This window comes from Delphinapterus leucas, chromosome 1, assembly GCF_059928025.1.
Source record: "Delphinapterus leucas isolate spDelLeu-1000000601 "Yukka" chromosome 1, BTC_Dleu_Yukka2, whole genome shotgun sequence".
NCBI classification, from domain to species: Eukaryota; Metazoa; Chordata; class Mammalia; order Artiodactyla; family Monodontidae; genus Delphinapterus; species Delphinapterus leucas.
In genome coordinates, this window is record NC_143129.1 from 35,641,975 (window position 1) to 35,662,441 (window position 20,467).

Here is a 20,467-nt window from a genome sequence, read left to right on the forward strand (position 1 = left end):
AAAGAAATTAAATCAGTAATTAATAATCTTCCAAAACAGAAAACATCAGGACAACTTGGGTTTAATGGTGAATTCCACCATACATTTAAGGAAGAATATCAATTCTTTACAGTCTCTTTCAGAAGACAGATGCACAGGGAATAGTTATTTACTCATTTTATGAGGCCAGGATTACTATAATACCAAAACCAGACAAAGATATTTCAATAAAAGAAAACTACAGACCAAAATCTCTTATAAATATAGATGCAAAATTCCTCAACAAAATAAGCAATATAAAAAAGTTATATACAATGACTTAATTGGATTTATCCTAGGTATAGAAGGCTGGTTCAACATTTGAAAATCAGTGAATGCAATTCACCATATCCACAGGCTAAAGAAGAAAAATCATACAATCACATCAATAGATGCAGATAAAACATTTGACAAAATCCAATACACAGTCATGATTAAAGAAAACCCCTCTCAATCTAGACACAGATTTTGTACCCTTCATACACAAAAAAACTGAAGATGAATCATAGATCTAAATATAAAATGCAAAACTATAGAAGTCCTAGAAGAAAATTTAGATGACCTTAAGTTTGGTAATGACTTTTAGATACAGCACCAAAGGCATGATCTGTGAAGCAAATCATTGATAAGTTGGACTTCATTAAAATTTAAAACTACTGCTCTGCAAAAAGTACCATCAAGGGAACAAGAAGACAAGCCAGGAGAAAATATTTGCAAAGATATATCTGATAAAGGACTTTTATCTAAAATATACAAAGAGCTCTTGAAACTCAAACTCAACAATCAGAAAACAAGTAAGTCTATTAAAAAATAGGCAAAAAAATCTGAGCATACACAACATCGAAGAAGGCAATACATATATGAAAAGATGCTCCACATCTTATGTCATTGTAGAAATGGAAATTAAAGCCACTATCACTACACACCTCTTAGAATGGCCAATTTCCAAAACACTGACAACATCAAATGCTGGTGGGGATGTGGAGCAACAGGAGCTTTCATTTATTGTTGGTGGGAATGCAAAGTGGTACTGCTACTTTGGAAGACATTTTGGCAGCTTCTTACAAAACTAAACATACTCTTACCAGGAGATCCAGAACTCATGCTCCTTGGTGTTTACCTAAATGAGTTGAAAGTGTATGTCCTCACAAAAACCTGCAGCTAAATATTTATAGCAGCTTTATTCATAATTGCCAAAATTTGAAAGTAACCAAGGTGACCTTCAGTAGGTGAATGGATAAGCTGTAGTGCATTCAGACAATGGAATATTATTCAGCATTAAAAAGAAATGAGCTATCAAACCATGAAAAGACATGGAAGAACCTTACATGCACATTACTAAGTGAAGGAAGCCAATCTGAAAAGGCTGCATACTGTATGATTTCAACCACATGACATTCTGGAAAAGCCAAAATTGTGGAGAGACATTAAAGATCAGTGATTGCTGGGTTAAGAGAGGAGGGAAGGATAAATAGGCTGGGCACAGGGTTTTTGTAGGATATTGAAACTACTCTGTATGATACTGTAGTGGTGGATACATGTCATTACACATTTGTTGGACTATTATACATTATGGACTTTGGGTGATTATTATGTGTCAGTGTAGGTTCATTGACTGTAACAAATGTATCACTCTGGTGCAGAATGTTGAAAATGGGGGAGGCTGTGTGCAGTGTGGCAGTAGGGGTAAGGTGTATATGAGCACTCTGCAATTTATGCTCAAATTTTCTGTGAACCTAAAACTGATCTAAAAGATAAACCCTGTTTAATAACAACAGAAAAGCAACAACTAATGGTGTCTGAGGATGCCTGATTAAAATAGTGACTCAGTAGCAACCCCCATAAAAGTTCTTCCAGTATCCACCAAAGCACAGATAAAGGAAGCTTAAGGTCAGAATCTAGGAGGTCTTCTTTAATTATAATATATATGAGACTAGATTGGATCCCAAATGCACCCCCACCCTATTTTTCTAGGCCACAGCAAAAACTACAAATCTCAAGAAGTAGATGGCTTACATGATAGAAAAATTGTTCTGGGCAGAGACAAAGAGGGATAACCGTAAAAGAGGTGCATTCTAGGAATTTTGTAGAAAATTTCAAATTTTAGTTCTATGTATTTTGTTAGAAAAGGCTTACCATATAGAAGGTAAAGTTTGTGCAAAAATATACAAGCAGGAACACAATTTGCCTGATTTTAGATTTCTCTATTCTGCTATAAACAGAAACAGTGTTTGTGGAAACTATGAAGATTGACAGATAAATAAAAATAAGAAGTCAAGAATAAGATTATCAGAGTATAAAAGGACTGGTGATGAGCAATAAGAAACAGATAAAATAAAGATAACTTTATTCATTTATTTTTATTGAAGTATAGTTGATTTGTGATAGTTTCTGGTGTACAGAAAAGTGATTCAGTTATACATGTATATTCTTTTTCAGATTCTTTTCCATTATAGTTCATTACAAGATATTGAATATAGTTCCCTGTGCTATATAGTAGGACCTTGATGTTTATGTATTTTATATATAGTAGTTTGTATCTCCTGATCTCAAACTCCTAATTTAACCTTCCTCCACCGCTTTCCCCTTTGGTAACCATAAGTTTGTTTTCTATGTCTGTGAGTCTGTTTCTATTTTGTAAATAAGTTCATTTAAATAAAGGTAACTTTAAATAAATATTGTAAACCTACTGGTAATACTGAATGCAAACGTAAACAATTATTTTCTATAATCTCCAGAAGACTCAAATAATTGTTGGTACGAAATAATTTGTTGCAACTTTTGTAAAATAACTTTTGAAATGAAAAAACATTTTTAAAAGAGGAGATGTAAAATTTAAATATTAATGTAATAGCAGTATCTGGATGCAAATCTCAAGATTACATTAGCAAATAATAAGTGAAGGAGTGGCTGTGGGAAAAAGAGACAGGTAATGTAGGCTAAGCTTTCTGTTTACATGGAAAGATGAGGTTTCAGTCTAACTTCTAATAAACTGATTTTTTTAAAACTTAAAAGTAAACACTAGTAAAATTAAAAACTGTATTTACATATGCATGTGCATAAGATTATGCATATACATAATCTTTCAAAGTATTAGAGAGAAGAAAAGAAAACTTAAGCTTAATTCAAAAGACAGAAGAAAGGAAATAGAAAGGAAGCATTAAAAAAAAGAATAGTGTTACATGAAAGAATTAAGACCAACTGTAGTAGTTATAACAATAAATATAAAAAGTCCCCTATTAAGAAAAATAACCTCTTTCTTCTCTAATTCATGACACTGCTCCCTTTAGAATAAAGATTAATGCAACATAACCCTTTTAAGATTAAAAATGAAAACTTTACATTCTTCCCAACATGTAAAGTAAGGGGATGGGTAGTCCTATACCCAATTTAAAGACAGAAGAAATAGATGTCTTACTTTAAATAAAGAGCTAGGAATGAAATAGGTTTTCCTGACATTCATTCATTCTTCTGTTCATTTGGCAGCTTGGGCATCCTTCCTTTTGTCTCAATAAATGTCACATATTTTCCTATATCCATTTTTATACCATGCAGTTTGTTAAGATACCTGTGACCAACTACATAAGAGTAGTGACTTACCCACATTTCCAGTCAGTAGTATCCTGGTACATGAATCAGTATACAGCGATGTCAGAGAAATGGCAGCATGTTTTGTGAAAGGTAGAATATCTTTCAGTAGTCTTCCCTGTATAAAGTATAATAATAAATTCTATAAAATATCAATATTGGAGTTGAGTTTCTCGATAAATAATTTATCCAAAGAACTATGTCTACTAATTGTAACATGATTCTCTTCTTTGTAATAAAAATAATTTGAAATTATCTATAGGGACTTATTTCTTTGAAATTAAATATTCATAAAAATGGAGACAACTATTATCATAATTATAAGCATTTAGACTGATTATTGTAGATCACCTCTATACCTGAGGGTTGTTTTTGCTCATTTCCCATGACCCTTTTCATGCAGTTCCTCAACCCTTTTCCAGTGACATATTCTTTTTTTTTTTTTTTTTGTGGTACGCGGACCTCTCACCGCCGTGGCCTCTCCCGTTGCGGAGCACAGGCTCCGGACGTGCAGGCTCAGCGGCCATGGCTCACGGGCCCAGCAGCTCTGCAGCATGTGGGATCCTCCCGGACCAGGGCATGAACCCGTGTCCCCCGCACCAGCAAGCGGACTCTCAACCACTGCGCCACCAGGGAAGCCCCATATTCTCCTTTTAAATAAACATTCTTTTCAGATTTAAGTGTATCTCACTTATTTTAAGCGAGAATATTGCATTCGTCTTTTCAGAAATATCTAATTTTGAATATTGGCGCAAGATAAGGATTGAAATTTGGCAGAGTGTTTTTTGGCATTTAGTATAAGTCATCACTGGGAAGGACTTTCATATACATTTCTCTACTTGGAGATTAAACATTGAAGCTTAGGAAGAAAAAATTTGAATCTGCCACTTGTTTCCTATGATTTCGTTAGATCTAATCTTTTCTCCTTCTATTGCTCTCACACTTTTATTATCTATTTATTGGGGAAGAAAAAAAGCACTGCTCAAATACCAGGATCATCACAGGGAAAATTATTGTTACAATATTTTGTAGCATTTTCAAGCCAAGAGTTTCTCACTAATAAGTTAAGAGTCAACTGATCAACTGGGAGGTTTTATCCAACAGACAGCTATGCTGTTCTGTGTTGTTGGATCTCACTATCTGCCATACAAAACTTGCTGTTTTCTGGGTTTCCCTCTAGAAAGGAGCCTTACAAGTGGTGCTACCTCCCTTGCCTCTCTAAAAATTTCATTGTCGTCATCATCAGTCTACTCAAGATCCTTCCTTCTGTCATTTCTGGACTCCCAATTCAAACCCTGCCCTACTTTCCACCCCCAAATCATTTAAAATCTTTTAGTACATGAAAGTTATTTCTTCACTGTAAAATGTTTAAGGACTCTTAATACTATTGTAATAACGTCGTCCAATAGTTTGGATAACTAAAAGCTTATGTATATTCAACATTTCAGTGTTCTTACATTCTTTAATGATATATTCATCATTTATATTATCTAATATTATTTAAATATCCAGTGAAATATATGGTGGGTTGTATTCATAGCTCAATGTAAAGAAAGATTTGAAATACAGTAGTTGTCTTAGCAGTGTTGATGATTTGATCTTCTGAGTTACAAAACTGACCTATTATACATTTTGAGTAGTATTTTCAGTGAGCAGGCTGAAAAACTAGGATATTGACTAGAAGATTGAACAATAATAGAATTAGATGCTATACGGAACCTTAGAAGGCTAAGGTTTATTCAATAATCCTTTTTATCTTTCCTATTCTTTGCTGTTGCAGGAAAATAACAGGCCCCATCACCTCCAAGGTCCACAAGCGGAGATGTCCATCCTCATGTGCAGTGACAAGGATAGGTGGTTGAGTATCTGTTAAATTGGTGCTTTCCAGATGTTTTTTGTCCACTGGCTGTCGCTCACCTACCGTGACATCTTTTTGCTCACCTGTTGGAAAATTAGTGAGTTACCAGTGTTTGTTATACTTGGAATTTCAAATTTTATAGAATGTAAAAGAGGAGGCAGGTAAGAAAATAGCAACAAAACAAAACAAAACAAAAAAACCCCACATTCTTTTGTCTAGAATTTTTTTAATCCCAGAGAACTTCAATCAGGCAGAGAACAAAAAACCATTAACAAATGGAATCCTGTATCACTGGAAAAAACTAAAAGGGCTCATTTTGGATTCTACTGAAAAAGGCTTTGCACTGTACATAGCAGCTAAAACTAGATATACATCCAGTATAAGTCTTACACATTACAAAATGGCTTATGAATCTAGTATAAGTTTTAGGGAAATGGGCTGAAGACTAAGAAGCTCAGTAATATTTTGGATTTTTAAAATCTAGAGTTAGTAGTAACTAACTAACTAGTAACTAAAAGTTATCATCCTAATGGAAATTCTGCTTCTTAGACTACGGAATTCTATAGCACCTTAACATTTAGTCACAAAAAGAATATATGTTAATTAGAAGTATTCTATCACCTAAACTCCCTATTGCAAAGGAATTGTTTCATTATAAGGAAGAGAGGAGATTTCATACCGACCTTTAACCTCACTGTCATGTATGCTCTGTTTGCTTTCCTGAATTCGGGGAGAAAAAGAGATAATATTTCTATGACATTGGAAGGAAATGAGATATACCGGATGAATAGATTTTTTTCATAGTTAAATTTATATCTCTAAGCATTAGGTTTAAAGTTTGTTTTTTTTAAGCATTAGGTTTAAAGTTATTTTTTAATTAATTCTTTGAAAAGATGTATTAAGAGATTTTCATGCTCATAAATAGGGTATTTGTAACACAACCTTTTCCTAGTGGCTCCGGTGTAGCACAATAACGAGAATAGTTAAATACCTAGTTCATGCTGTGTTCTTGGTGTATATGATCTCTAATTCCATTCACAACTATGCCAGTTAGGTTTTATTATTTATTGATGAAGAAACAGAAACTCAGAGATTAAGTGACATCTCTAAAGCTAATCAGATAATAAATGGAGCGCTTGGATTTAAGTGCAAGTCTGTCTGACACACATCTTTACAAGTTTATTTTTTTTCCACTAAGCTAGTGCTTTTAAAATAATTTATGCAGTGAAAACTTTCCTTCAAACAAAATCCTAACTAGAAATGAAATGTGTAAAAATATATAAAATTGGAACTGAGAACACAGTTTGAAAACCATGGCATTACATTACATTATGTAATTACATGCTGTCTCTTCCCTCTGTGAAATGTGTGTAATTGTGTAATACTTTTTAGCAAAAGAGATAGTCTAAAATTATTATTTTATGAACTTAAAAGTAGCCTATGTAATTTATTTTCTTCATGATTATTTGCAGATATAAAAGCCTTGAAAAAATAGGAAAAAAAGATGAAGACAGTTTAGACATTGCTTTTTAGGGAGAACAAAAAAGTTTTTACATACATGCAGGGGAGGGACTTATATGCAACAAATCACTATCTTTGAATCAACATTGGGTATAACAGGAAGACATACTCTCCTTATTTCTTGCTTACCTTACTACTCTGTGGACCCTTGCTAGAATCACATTGGGATGAAGAACATATGGAATCCTGACTTGACCTCCTACAAGGAGAGGGAGGAAGCCCAAAGAGGAAAAGTTAAGATAATCTATCATACTCAAAGGGCGCTCTCCTCTGTTTTAATTTCAGGTGATTACTCTTGCCATCATCTGTGCATTCTGGTGTGGATACTGTGGATACTGCCTGGGTGTGGGGAATAAAAATCTGCTCTGTCCCACTGTTAAGGCTAGATTTTGTCCCAGAGGCTCTGACACTGAAATGGTGGGGAGTGGGGTGGCAGTGGGGAGGCCTGGAAAACCTGGTAACTTCTGCTCTACAGTTTTCAATTCTGCTAGAATGGGCTGCAAACTGGCTTAGGGTTCTGGTGCAGATATATATAGATGAGGTCCTAAAAATATTCTCAGAATAAGAACATTTCAAGTCAAGGAGTAGGGAAGGTGTTACATTCTGGCTCACTTCTGGATGATGATAGTACAGAAGCCTTTGATTTCTCTCCAGAGATATGTTTACCATTGCCTATTGTTTACTGAAATCAGAGCTCTCAAGCAAATACAAACAGGAAAATCACCTTTTCTTAAAATTAAAAAAGAAAAATCGGGCTTCCCTGGTGGCGCAGTGGTTGAGAGTCCGCCTGCCGATGCAGGGGACGCGGGTTCGTGCCCCAGTCCGGGAGGATCCCACATGTCGCGGAGCGGCTGGGCCCGTGGGCCATGAGCCATGGCCACTGAGCCTGTGCGTCCGGAGCCTGTGCTCCGCAACGGGAAAGGCCGCAACAGTGAGAGGCCCACGTACCGCAAAAAAAAAAAAAAATCCCCTGCTCTCTCAGAAATGAAGATTGCTCAGCTATAGTAGGTGTCATATGAAAACTGCTGCCATATGATCTTTCATATTTGCCCTATAAATCCTTTTTTCTGCTTTACGTAAGTGCTCGTAGTCTTTTGGCTACAAATATGGTCAAGTGAGCATTTTCCCTCTCTGCTACTGTTGTAAAGGGAGCTGTGGTAAGGGAAATTAGATCCCCACACAGCAAATTAAATCTTCCTGGGGACCATCCACTTACAAAAACAATAACAGGGAAGAAAGCTGAAGCCAACTAGTCAGCCCAACTATGTCTTCCATCAACTGTACCTTCCTAAATGCTGGGATGAGGAGAACTCTTTTTATATCATCCACATAAGTCCCAGACAGTATTTCTTGATCAATAAGTATTGAGTTACCTTGCACATTCAGGGTTACGAAAGAGAAACAGTATGTCATTAATTCTAAAGCGTTTAGGATCCAAGTCAGGGTCCACAGTGAAGCAATCTTCAGGTCTGTACCTAGGAATAAGCATACATTTACATGATAAAAATTTACAAAGGTGGTAATTTACATTACTATATAATATATCCCATGCAGAACTAATCAACTCCTGAAATGTTCATTGAATATGGAGAGAAAACCCAGAGGTATAGCATTTGAACATACTTTCCTTAATAAGGTTCTGTATAACATGATCTTTTAGTGCTTAGAAGTCTTTTAAGTCAATTAGCTTGTCTATTTTTTCAACCTATAGTTCACAGAGTGAGCTCATATAACTTCCTGGTAGTTTCATACAGTTTAAAGAATAGATTTCTACTCTTTGAATAAGTAGAGTGAGAAATTTGAATAAAATGTAGTTACTACCTTCAAGTAGCTTATAATTAAGTGGAGAAGAAAAGCAGGTAATTTGATGATCACACTATTCTTGCTGCTTGAGTCTCCCATTAGCCCAGATTCCCAAGAACACCTTCCTAGGCCATTTCCTGGGAGCAGAGCGATGGTCTTCCACTGCCTGTCCTGGCACTTCATGGTAGGCTTTTAAGCCACACTTGACATTCCTTACAGCAAATAGACCTTGTAGCAAACTGTTCTTTTTCCTTTAGTGGAAATTGCCTCTGCTAATTTGGACAGATAAGTGATGAAGGACCTCCTGGAGAGTGAACCAAGCTCAAAAGAGGAGCCTGCAAGTTTGATGACTTGTTGAGCTCCAAATTTTTGCATATTTCTGCTCTGCAGGTAAACTGAATAGTGAAGTAAACTATTCGTTAGCAACAACAATTTCTAGTTTGCACCCAAAAAAAGGCATGGGGCTTTGAACAGAAAGAGAAAGCTTATTTCTCCTGACTGGTGAAGGGAACTTAAAGCAAAGTTTGAGGTAGAGGTAGAGATGGCCCCCACCAGGAATATGGAAACCATGTTCAACTTTAGAGTCTTTAAACTAGGCCTAAATTACCTTGGACAGTTCTGTGTTAAATTATATGCTATGTGAAATACTCCAGTGATTCTAAGTCAATTGTTTTTGTATAATCATCTTGTTATAGGAAGAGGACACTGTGTATGACCCATTACCGTCAGTTATTTTTCTTTGATTGGGTATTGGATCTGCATGCATCCCTTGGTAAAATGCTTAGCACTTCAACAAGGAAGATCTTTACCTTTGAATTGGGAATATTCTCAGGGGAGCTGCCCTCTCTTTTAAGCTGTGGCAGTAGGACTATTGTCTCTGCCTTTTTAGTCTATATGTTTTCCCTAAGTAGTGAGTCATACACAAGCTGACACAATGTGAGAACTGAATTAATAAGAAGGTGAGGAATTTTGCAGTGTATATTGATATAGGAATAAAATGACAAGTATACAGTCTGTGAGAAAAGCCTAAGGGCAAGGGTTGAAGGGAAGGAGCTGAAGGATGACAGGAATTCTAGCAGCAGGGCCTAGTAGAACCTGAGCTGAGGTACAGAGGAGGGGTCTTCCGAAACAGATACTTCAGCTAAAGGTTCAAAGGAAAATATACCCAGAATCAAAAAGGAAAGGACTATTTCCTCCCAAAACTTGGTTGAAAATGAAAACTCTGACATAGACTGGAAAGGGTCATGGAGTCCAGGTAAATGTATGCAAGGTACTATAGCTAGACAGAGATTTCTTTTGCTTTTTTTTCTTCTTTTCCCTTGTCCTATTTGACTCTCTTCTCTCCTCCTTTTATACCTCTTTCTTTCCCCCAAATGCTTAGATAGAATTGATTTTCTTTTTAATTCATCGTTAAAGTTCTTGGCTATCTTGTACCTCAAAGTACAATTTTACAAACTGTCTTGACATAAGGTGTTCATACATGGCCCTTGCTTAGAGCCCAATTACACAACTGGGGAAAGCTTATTATTTATAATCCATCCATAACAAATAATACAATGTTACATTATTTTCTTTATAACCAATGGTAAGGACATTTAGAAATGGATTGCAAGGGGAGGGTAAAGTTTGTGGAACAGAGCAAATCTAATTGGTTGAGATGTAGAATTACATATGTCATGCCCTTGTTAATATTGACCTGTAGTAATGTGTTGGGGTGGTGAATAAGAAGGAAAACCCCTCTTGAATACTTCTCACCATTTGACTTTGGTGACTGAGTAGATAGTGGTGTCAATGGGAATACAGGAAAAGATGTTTTGGGGGAGGGTAGGTTGGGAAGAAGATTTGGGCATGTGGGACTTTAAGGGTCTTGTTGGAAATCCAGATGGTGTAATTGCCAGTAGGCAATTGGATATGTGTGCTTGAAGCTATGAGATTATTATTTAAAATTATTATGTATTTAAGTATTTGTTAAGGTTATGAATTTGGACAAGATTATACATGGAAAGCATGTACATACTCTAGTACATACTCAAGAAGAGTAAATGTAAAAGCACTTGGGAATACATATACTTAAGATTCACTTTATTCATATCATTCTGGGATTTAGACTCTTAAAACATAGTCTCCTCGTGAGCATAACCTCCAGGAAAGCCTCCTTGAGAGAGTTATCATCCCTTTTATTTATTGCTTTATTTTTTTAAGTATTTATATTTTTAAGTATTGAATGTTACTCTGGCTTTTCTGCAGCTCAACTTTTTATGGAAATGATTATATTATTTAAGGAAACAATGCAACTCACACTTCTTTGACAGTAGATGTTACAAAATTCCATAAGATGATCACACCATTTAAGGTTCCAGCAGCTATCAAATTATATCCTTCTACTTGTAATAGATCGATGCAGTTCATTTCCATACTGATGGCAGGATTCTGAAGAAGGAAGGAAACAGACTCAATGACCATAATGAAAACAGTATCTAAGCACAGTACAAACACAATGTGCACACTTTATTATTCTGTCATTAACTTAAAACAAAAAATATATATATTTAAATTCTAAAGCATGAAAGTTAGTAAAAGCTAAATTCTTTTGGCATAAAATATTTCAATTTGTAGAATATATTGAAACAACAAAAATATAGTCTCCTTCTCTACTGTCTTCTTCCTTCAGCGGTAACTACCAACCATTAAATTACCTTCCCCGCTTTCTCTCCTCTTCAAACTTCTTGAAAGAATATTCTATATTAGCTGTTTTAACTTACCTTCCTTTCACCCGTCGTCTGACTTCTGCTCCATGCCACTCTATGAAAGCTTTTTCTAATTATCACTAAAGACTTTCTACTGCCAGTGCTATTTGATACTTTTCAATTGTCTTTTCTCAAGTACTTTTTTGGTACCTACTATGTTAGTTTCTTGGAATATATAGTCAAACAGAATGTCGGTGACCTGGCAAAACTTATAATACAATTCAAGCATTCAGATAAAGTATTGATTATTGTACAGTTTTTTTTGGAGAGTTATGTTTTATTTGACAGACATACTGAGGACTTCAAGCCCAGGAGGCAACATCTCAAGTAACCCTGAGAAAACTGCTCCAAGGAAGTGAGGGGAGAGCTAGGATATATAGAAGTTTTCCAACAAAGAGCAACAAAAGATTACTGTTAATAGAAGAAAACTAGATATCTCAATTTAAAGAATTTAGTGCTTTTCTATATGTGGGAAGATGCAAGAGTCTGGACTCACTGAGATCATTCCTTTGATATACACCTCAGCTACCTGGGGCCAGTATCCAGTGTTTTTACATCCTGAGTTTCCTCAGGGCTCAACTTCAAGAGTTGCTGTAGTCTGATGCCTGCTAGATGGCAAGTATTCTTTGTTCCCTTCCTGAGTTCCCTCAGGACTAACCAGCTCACCATCAGAGATGACTGCAATTATTGATGACTGTGATATATTTTTTACTGATATGGCAGGACATATTTGATTTCTTAGTTCCTCCTCTTGGTCTGAAATTTGAGTGATACTTGGGAGACATTTCATGACCAATTTTTGTCCCACAGTGCTCAGAGTTTCTTCCCAGATCAGGCAAAAATTTTTGTTGATATGTCACTCCAGGTGCTAATTTCTGGATTAGGCCCTGTTGATAATTAACAGATTCTCTGGATCCTCTGTCTTACTAGTCTATTATGATTCATGAAATGTTTTACCTTGTTGCTTCTTCCTATACCTAGAATCACACTATTACTAGGTCCATCCACATCTCTACAAATGACCCAATTTCATTCCTTTTTATGGCTGAGTAATATTTCATTGTGTATATGTACCACATCTTCCTTATCCATTCATCTGTCATTGGGCATTTAGGTTGCTTCCATGACCTGGCTATTGTAAATAGTGCTGCAATGAACATTGGGGTGCATGTTTCTTTCTGAATTATGGTTTTCTCTGGTTATATGCCCAGGAGTTGGATTGATGGGTCATATGGTAATTCTATTTTTAGCTTTTTAAAGAACCTCCATACTGTTCTCCATAGGAGCTGTATCAATTTACATTCCCACCAACGGTGCAAGAGGGTTCCCTTTTCTCCATACCCTCTCCAGCATTTGCTGTTTGTAGATTTTCTGATGATGGCCATTCTGACCAGTGTGAGGTGATACCTCATTGTAGTTTTGATTTGCATTTCTCTAACAATTACAATTACTTTATGAGTCGTAAATGTGATCTATGTCCTCAAGATGTTTAGCTAACATCATCAATTTTGTTGGAGGCCTGGTGACAGTAAGAGACAACAACCTTATAAAATAGACAGGATATAAGTAATACAGCTAGTAACATTGATAAAGTCAATAGTGCAACACGGAGACACAAAGCATAAATAACTTGGAAACAAAGAACAAATTAAAACAATTATTATAATGCAGTTGCAATAAACCATCAAGTTCACAAGAGAGCCACTTGGAGAAGCCAAATTCTGGATTAATCAGGTAGAGAGAAAAAGTTAAATGTTTCATCTTTGTTTACAAAGGTATACTTTATCAACTTGTTGTAAGACATAGCATAAGAAGAAAGATTTTTTTGGAAAACAAAAATTAAAGCTAGTATATTTTACAAAAAGTCATAAAGTTATAAACCATAATTTTTAGTTCATTTGGTCCCATGAAATTAATTTCTGTTGATCTGGATGAAGTCATCAGATTTTCTATTAGAGTTTTGTCATTTGTTCCTCAGTTCAGTGGTGTTATCTAAAGGCTATCAGAGACTTATATTTGTTTAAAACAAGTCCTTTTTATGAGTCTTCTTGAAGATCCTCATTTTTGTAAAAGCAAGAGTAAAATAATGATTGTCTATAAAAGACAAAACTTAAAATAGCATGGTTAAAGATTTGAATACAATGCAATTGGCAAGAAACTTGGATATTTCTGTGACATATAACATTTTAAGATAATCACTAGAATTATGACTGATAACATATCAGAGCATATCAGATTTTAGGAATTTAATATAAATTTTGGAATATGTGTATTAATGACATTTATCCATACATTATAAGCTAAGGTTCATCTCCAATCACTTGGCAATGTTCTTTAAGTAATTTAATATACCAAATAAACTTAATTAGTTTAATATTTCTCTCGGAGATATCTCAGGGTTCCTTCAAAGCCCTTTGAAGCAACCCAGGGTCAGCTGGAGGCTAAAAGAACTTTAGTTAGAGTTTGATATTTAGGAAGTTTGTTAAAAATATAAAAAAGGTTTTAAAATGCAACAGGATCATAGGTCACTGCAAAACAATACTTATTCATTTAACCAAAGTCACAAAAATATTAAAAACAAAACAAATACAGATCACTTAAGGGCACAGAAACTCACACAATCTGTTATCAAAAAGGAGCACTCTAAGAAATTTTTTCAAATTCCAGTCTTGTACTAGCTTACTAAACAACAAAATCCATTAACTTTATTAACTTCAGTCTAAAATTAGTTAATCCTGAACATGCATAAAACTTCAGAGTTCCTTTCCATAATCTCTCATCACTTTCTGTATCCATATTTGTTCATCCCTTATCTTTCCATCCACAAACAACTAGCTCTAAGACATACTTTCCCCCAATAAAATGTAATTCCATTCCTCATAACTTCTTTACTGAAAACACACATTCTACTTTCCTACAGTATACTGGAATGTTTCCTTATTATTCCTATTCACTTTAATTACATGTTTAAATGAGAATCCTCAACTCTTAAAAACCTTAATTTCTAGTGAAAACTAAGAAGTAAGCAATTATGAACTGTATTTTACGTTAGCATTCTGTAGATTGGTAAACATAATACCAGTGATAATTTCTTAAAAATAATTTGTTTTCTTATAGAGAACAACTCAGGGTGGCACCAAACATATTTATTTATAGTCCTAAATACCTTTAGTTTCTCTGTTTAGTAATTGATGTCTCAGTATCTTATGTTATTTGGGAATCACCTAGCTATTTAATAAACTTCCATCACTTAAATTAAGCAACACTAGAACTTTGTTACCAAATATCTGGAGAGATCACTTTAAGTAGACATTTCTAAAATATTATTATTTTTAAAGTTAACCAAAAAGCTTTTTATCTCAGTTAAATTTACTACAAAGTTTCATCATATCAAGTTATTTTTCTTGTAATAGATATAATAAGGTCTTATATGACTTCTATTAAACCTAGGCACAATAAAATATTATACTTAATGTTGATGACTCTAAAGACATGTCTATTAGATCAACAGATTTTAACTTTAATACCAGGTATCAACTTAATATTGAATATTTCCCAGTTCACATGAACCTGAAAGTCATTTTAGCCAGTTTCTTTCCTATTTAATTTGTATGTGCTTAGTTTAAAATTGAGCTCTTTATAAATTCAATTCTGAAAATACCTTCTAGAGGTAGAGCTATCTCATATGTATAAAGTGTACACAGATATATAAACAGGCAAAGCTAGAGATCTCATGGCTTCACTAAAAAATAAATAAATAAATAAACAGTTATGAATCAGGTATTACAATATAAACTTACTAGTTTACAAAGAACAGTTGGAAGACATTAAAGTTGTTTGTTCAGATGACTAAGGCTTTACTATTTGTAAAGTTTGGTTTGAATTTTAAAACTGTCACTTTGTCATTTTTTTCCCCTTGGTGTCAGGTTCTGCCTGATTGAGCTAATTAGGCTCAGTCTCAGCTCCTTGTGACTTGAATTTACATTCTGGTTTGTAAAGATTTGCAAGAGAAAGACAGTTGCTTTTAATTCCCCAGAGAACAGGTCTGTCACCTAATGGATACTAAAAGATTGACTTGCCCAGCTATATTTTATATCAGTGAGAAGATTTGTAACTAAACTGAAATTTATGAGCTCTATGTTCTAGAACATTAGAGTTTAGTTTATCATACATTCAAAAGCTTGTATAAGGCATTCACCAAAGACCTTCTTTCTGAGTTTACAAGTTAAACCCAGAGCAAAATCACTATTTTTATTTTTATTAGCCCTTGAATGTTAGTTTCCAGGCTTTACTTTTTGTATGGCTCAGGTACCCCTATCGGTTTCCTTTAATATGTTCAATTAATATTTCCTGAGGGGCAGATCTATATGCCTTGTCTTATAATACTGATAGGGACAGAGTAAAGGGACAGACTAGGTGATTAAATAGTTAATCCCACTAGGGGATTGTAAGTAAAGAAAAAATATGGGGGACCCCTGTAAGTTGATGATCACTCAAGAAAGTAGGTTTGCTTAACCACAAAACCAATCAGGCTTGCTTAGCAACAAAACCATGCAGCAGAAGCATGAGACATGCCCCAAAACAATAAAACAATTGTGGCATGAGACCCACATCTTGCCCAGCAAGCTCAGTAAGTTAATAATCCTTGGGACATGTTCTCTACACACATGAAAAACAATAATTTATGGAAAGGTGACATTTCAAAGTGAAAGACCCTCATTGTACTGAGACATGGAATAATTTTTCCATAGTGCCATGAAAGTCCCAGCTTGACCATATAGGGACAAGAAAACTCCCCTGCCCAACTTGGAGGAGGAACTGATGATGGAAGCTTGATGTCTACTCAAGAATGAGGAATAAGTTGGTCTTTTCCCCCTCGCCATTTTTCCTTTGATTATAAAACTGTAGCCCACTATGTTCTCGGGGGAAGCACCCTCTCACCCACCCACTTGTAAGCCTCACAAGCTTCCTATGCTAATAAATCACTTCTTATCTATCACTTTGCCTCTCACTGAATTCTTTCTGCACTGAATCATAAGGAACTGGAGCTCTTCAGAGCCCCCTGAAACACAACCTAGTGATTCAATACCACACAGAGGAAGAATTCCCCAGTGAAACGTGCCTATCCTGCAATATAATTAAACAAAGAGACATAACCATCTTATATAAAGCCCATTTAAATATATCAATTTTATACACTTTCATCTCAATTCTGTCACTTTTTATACCTTTAGTTTTCATTAGGATCCAATCAACAAACTTTGATCTTACAGGAGGTGTTCTAGAAGTTTTTCTTTCTTTTTATTCCCTGCCCATTTAATCTATTTTTATATAAAAGGCTCTGGGATCCCCAGAGAGGGTTGAGCCAAGGAACTCAGGTGTTTTGGCCCAACTGTTGCCCCAAATACCTGCTGGTCAGATATCTCAGTGTAAATTTTTTTCAGCTCTTAATATATGTATATTTTAAACTGGGGTAAGTAGACTTGTTGGCTTTTAATGTTGAGGACCTGTAGGGAGTCCTTTTTGGCCCATTTAACCTTAGGTAATCACATAAATATTCATTTTATTTATCCCATTTTAAATAACTATCTAAAGATTTCTTTATTCATTTGAGATGTCTTTTTAAAAATTTCTACCTTGCTGGAAAAAGTATCTAGACTTTCTTACATGTTCTTTTCCTGTTAACATTAATTTATTCCAATGTTTTTATTAACATCTGTAAGAGCTATTGAGAGGAAGCAAAGACCACAAATAAAGCTTCCCAAATCTGTTTTTCTTTGTTTGATCCAAGCTAAGGAAGTTCTTAGGTTGACCATTAGATATATTTCTTTTTTCCACCTTTAATTTGATTTTTGTTTTTATAAGTACCAATAACACAGCTGTTTATAATGAGAGCACTCTAGAAAATCTGCCAATTTAGAAGTTTCTCCAATTTAAAGGATCCATCATTTGGCCATTAATGAAATATTTTAATAGTGATTCAAACCAATAAGATGCAAGAGGCTTCCCTATAAGAGAGTGGAGAAAGATGTCACCTAAGTAAGATCCAGAAAGTTTACTCTCAAAAATAGTATGGCAGAGGTCAGGTTTTCAAACACACACACACACACACACACACACACACACACACACACACACACAATGCTCTAGGAAGATCAGCTAGAACATTTACATCTCCGAGATACAGAAAGAGAAATGTAAGTTCCCTCTAGAAGGCCTTTGTTTAAAGTCAGAACTCTGAAAAGATACTTTTAACAAGCCAGCTTTTTAAACTTAACTTCATATGCCATAAAAGAGCCCCCTTATTTTTAGAGTAAGATTTTCTTTAATTCCCAATTAAGTAAGTACTTGTAAGTTTTGTACATACATAAACCTGGCTGGGGGTATTAGTTGGAGGCTGGCAATCTGTCGTCCTTTTTCTTTTGTTCTGAAAGCTTTATTTCCCATTCTGAGGTGAATTTGTTGAAATAAAAATTGCTAGTGATGATCATGTGCAATGTGATGATTGTGATGATCATGTGGTGGGCCAGTTGCTGCTTGAGATCTTAACTCCTATAGGCTTTTGCCCCAGAGTTGTTTCAGCCCCCTCTTACCTTTCTCAGGTTCTCCTGGTGGCATGTAAGACCACCATGGGTGCTCAGATCACGGGATGGTCAGTTCTTATTCACATCCCGGGTTGAGTAGGTTGTTAATCAAATTAGTGGGTTTCCCTATAGGACAGCTGCATGGTCTTGCCTCCACCATTCCTGCAAGTTTCTCACTCATCTGAGAAAGCTGTTGCTGGCCAGGAGGAGACAGTCTGTTCTTCAGAGTTCAGAAGCTCTCATAAGATTTCTGTTTTATTTCAACACACTCTATTAAGGTAGCCAATTCAAGGAAAAATGACAGGTCAGTCTTCCCCCTAATTACTCAGTCCAGTCCAACCTTACTCAGTGTTTAACCGAGCAACGTCTTCCCAGTCTTTAAACTGAGGATAAACCACTCAGTGTCTAAACTGAGCAAAAATCTTCCCAGTGCCTTTTACACTGAGGGTAACCCAGGTACCTCTTCTTGAAACTGAGTTTCAAGGGTAACCTACTACTCCAAAGAGGAGTTTAACACCACCGAATAAAACTTAGGATCATCAACCAATAACGGAAGAGCCTAGAACCAGGAGATGCTCATCCGAATTCGTCTGGACTCCCCGAGGATGCAAATAGGCATGAGGTCTCTGCTGGTACCAAGGCTCCAGATCCTCGTAGAGTTCAGGTGAAGGAAAGAAATCAGCTCTGGGTCCCTTATCCATGGTCACCATAAATGTCGACTAAAACAATATAGACACAACTTAAAAGTTGAGAGCTATGTTTTATTTGGTGGACATACTGAGGACTTCAAGCCTGGGAGGCAGCATCTCAAGTAATCCTGAAAAAACTGCTCCTGATTACTGTACAATTTGGAAGTGCTATATCAGAGATATAGGCAAGACTTGGGAACATCTAAATAAGATTAGAGGTCTATTCTTATCACTGTCAATTGCTCTCTCTTTCCTGAAACTTCTTACTCTCTTGACATGCTTGGCACTGGATTTTCTTGGTTTTGCTTGTGTCTATATGATCCTTTATTTTCTGTTTCTAACTCAGTACCTTCTTACTCTACCAACATTTTAAATATTTATATCCTTAGGGTCTACCTCCAGCCCATTTTCTTTTTCTTTTTTTCTAACTCTCTCTGGGCAATCTCATCCTCTTATGTTTTAATAATCATTCTCTTACGTTAATGACCTAATAATCTAGTCCAGTCCTCTCCCACAAGCTTCAGGCTTACTTAGAAATTTTACAAGTATCTCAAAGTTAATATGTCTAAGTTAACACCTTCTTTAAGCATGTTCCTTCATTCTATTCTATATCTTATTGGGTAGCACAACTTCCTAATTCATCATGCAAGTTAGAAATCTTGGAGCTGTATTGATTCCTGTTTTTTTCTCAGGACCTTCTCCTGACTGCATGGTATCCATCACTAACAAATCAGTTGCAAGTTCTGCTACTTTTATCACCTAAATATTTTTGGAAACCTCTCCTTCTACCATCCCCACTATCATGGTCTTATATCTTTTAACTAAAATTGTACCTTATTACCTGAATCTTCTGCCTTTAGTCTTGTCCATTTGAATCTGCCATTAAAGCAGCATCAAAGCTGCTACCACAACACAAATCTGATCATGACGTTTCTCATTTAAAGCCTTTCAATTGTTTTCCATTTCTTATAGGATATTCAATCTCCTTAATAACACTGAGAATGATCCAGGATCTACCTCTCTGTCTGTCTCCATCTTCTACCACTTATTTCAGGCACACTGAAATACTTGTAGCTATCCCTAGAAAACCATGCAATTTCTTACCTCTGTGATTTTTTAAATTTATATTTTTATTGAAGTATAGTTGAATTACAATGTTGTGTTAATTACTGCTGTACAGCAAAGGGACTGTACACTTTAGGGTCTTTGCTGCTTACTGATTTTCTGTCTGGAAGATCTGTCCATTGAAGTCAGCATTAAAGTCAACTACTATTATTGTATTCCTGTCAATTTCTCCCTTTATCTCTGTTAGTATTTATTTTATGTATTTAGGTGCTCCTATACTGCGTGCCTATATGTTGAGTGTGATATCCTCTTCTTGCATTGATCTTTCTTTGTCTTTCTTTAGGGCTTTTTAAAAAAACTGAAGTATAGTTGATTTACAATGTTGTGTTAGTTTCTGGTGTACAGCAAAGTGATATATATATATATATTCTTTTTCATATTCTTTTCCATTATGGTTTATCACAGGATATTGAATATAGTTCCCTGTGCTATACAGTAGGACCTTGTTGTTTTTCTGTTTTGTTTTTGTTTTTGCGGTACGCGGGCCTCTCACTCTTGTGGCCTCTCCCGTTGCAGAGCACAGGCTCTGGACGC

The 20,467-nt window shown here is 35.4% G+C and overlaps 1 protein-coding gene across 1 annotated transcript in view; it reads right to left on the bottom strand.

The window, feature by feature from the left end:
* The window catches only part of WDR64 (WD repeat domain 64), a 147,027-nt gene that overhangs the window by 36,858 nt on the left and 89,702 nt on the right, over window positions 1-20,467 (bottom strand). Inside the window, exons 16-21 of the mRNA XM_089907955.1 lie at window positions 11,088-11,218; window positions 8,359-8,460; window positions 7,115-7,184; window positions 6,148-6,184; window positions 5,408-5,547; window positions 3,619-3,724 (exon numbers count right to left, since the gene is read on the bottom strand). Coding sequence (XP_089764081.1) covers window positions 3,619-3,724; window positions 5,408-5,547; window positions 6,148-6,184; window positions 7,115-7,184; window positions 8,359-8,460; window positions 11,088-11,218 — 586 coding nt within the window. The remainder of the gene's footprint in view (window positions 1-3,618; window positions 3,725-5,407; window positions 5,548-6,147; window positions 6,185-7,114; window positions 7,185-8,358; window positions 8,461-11,087; window positions 11,219-20,467) is intronic.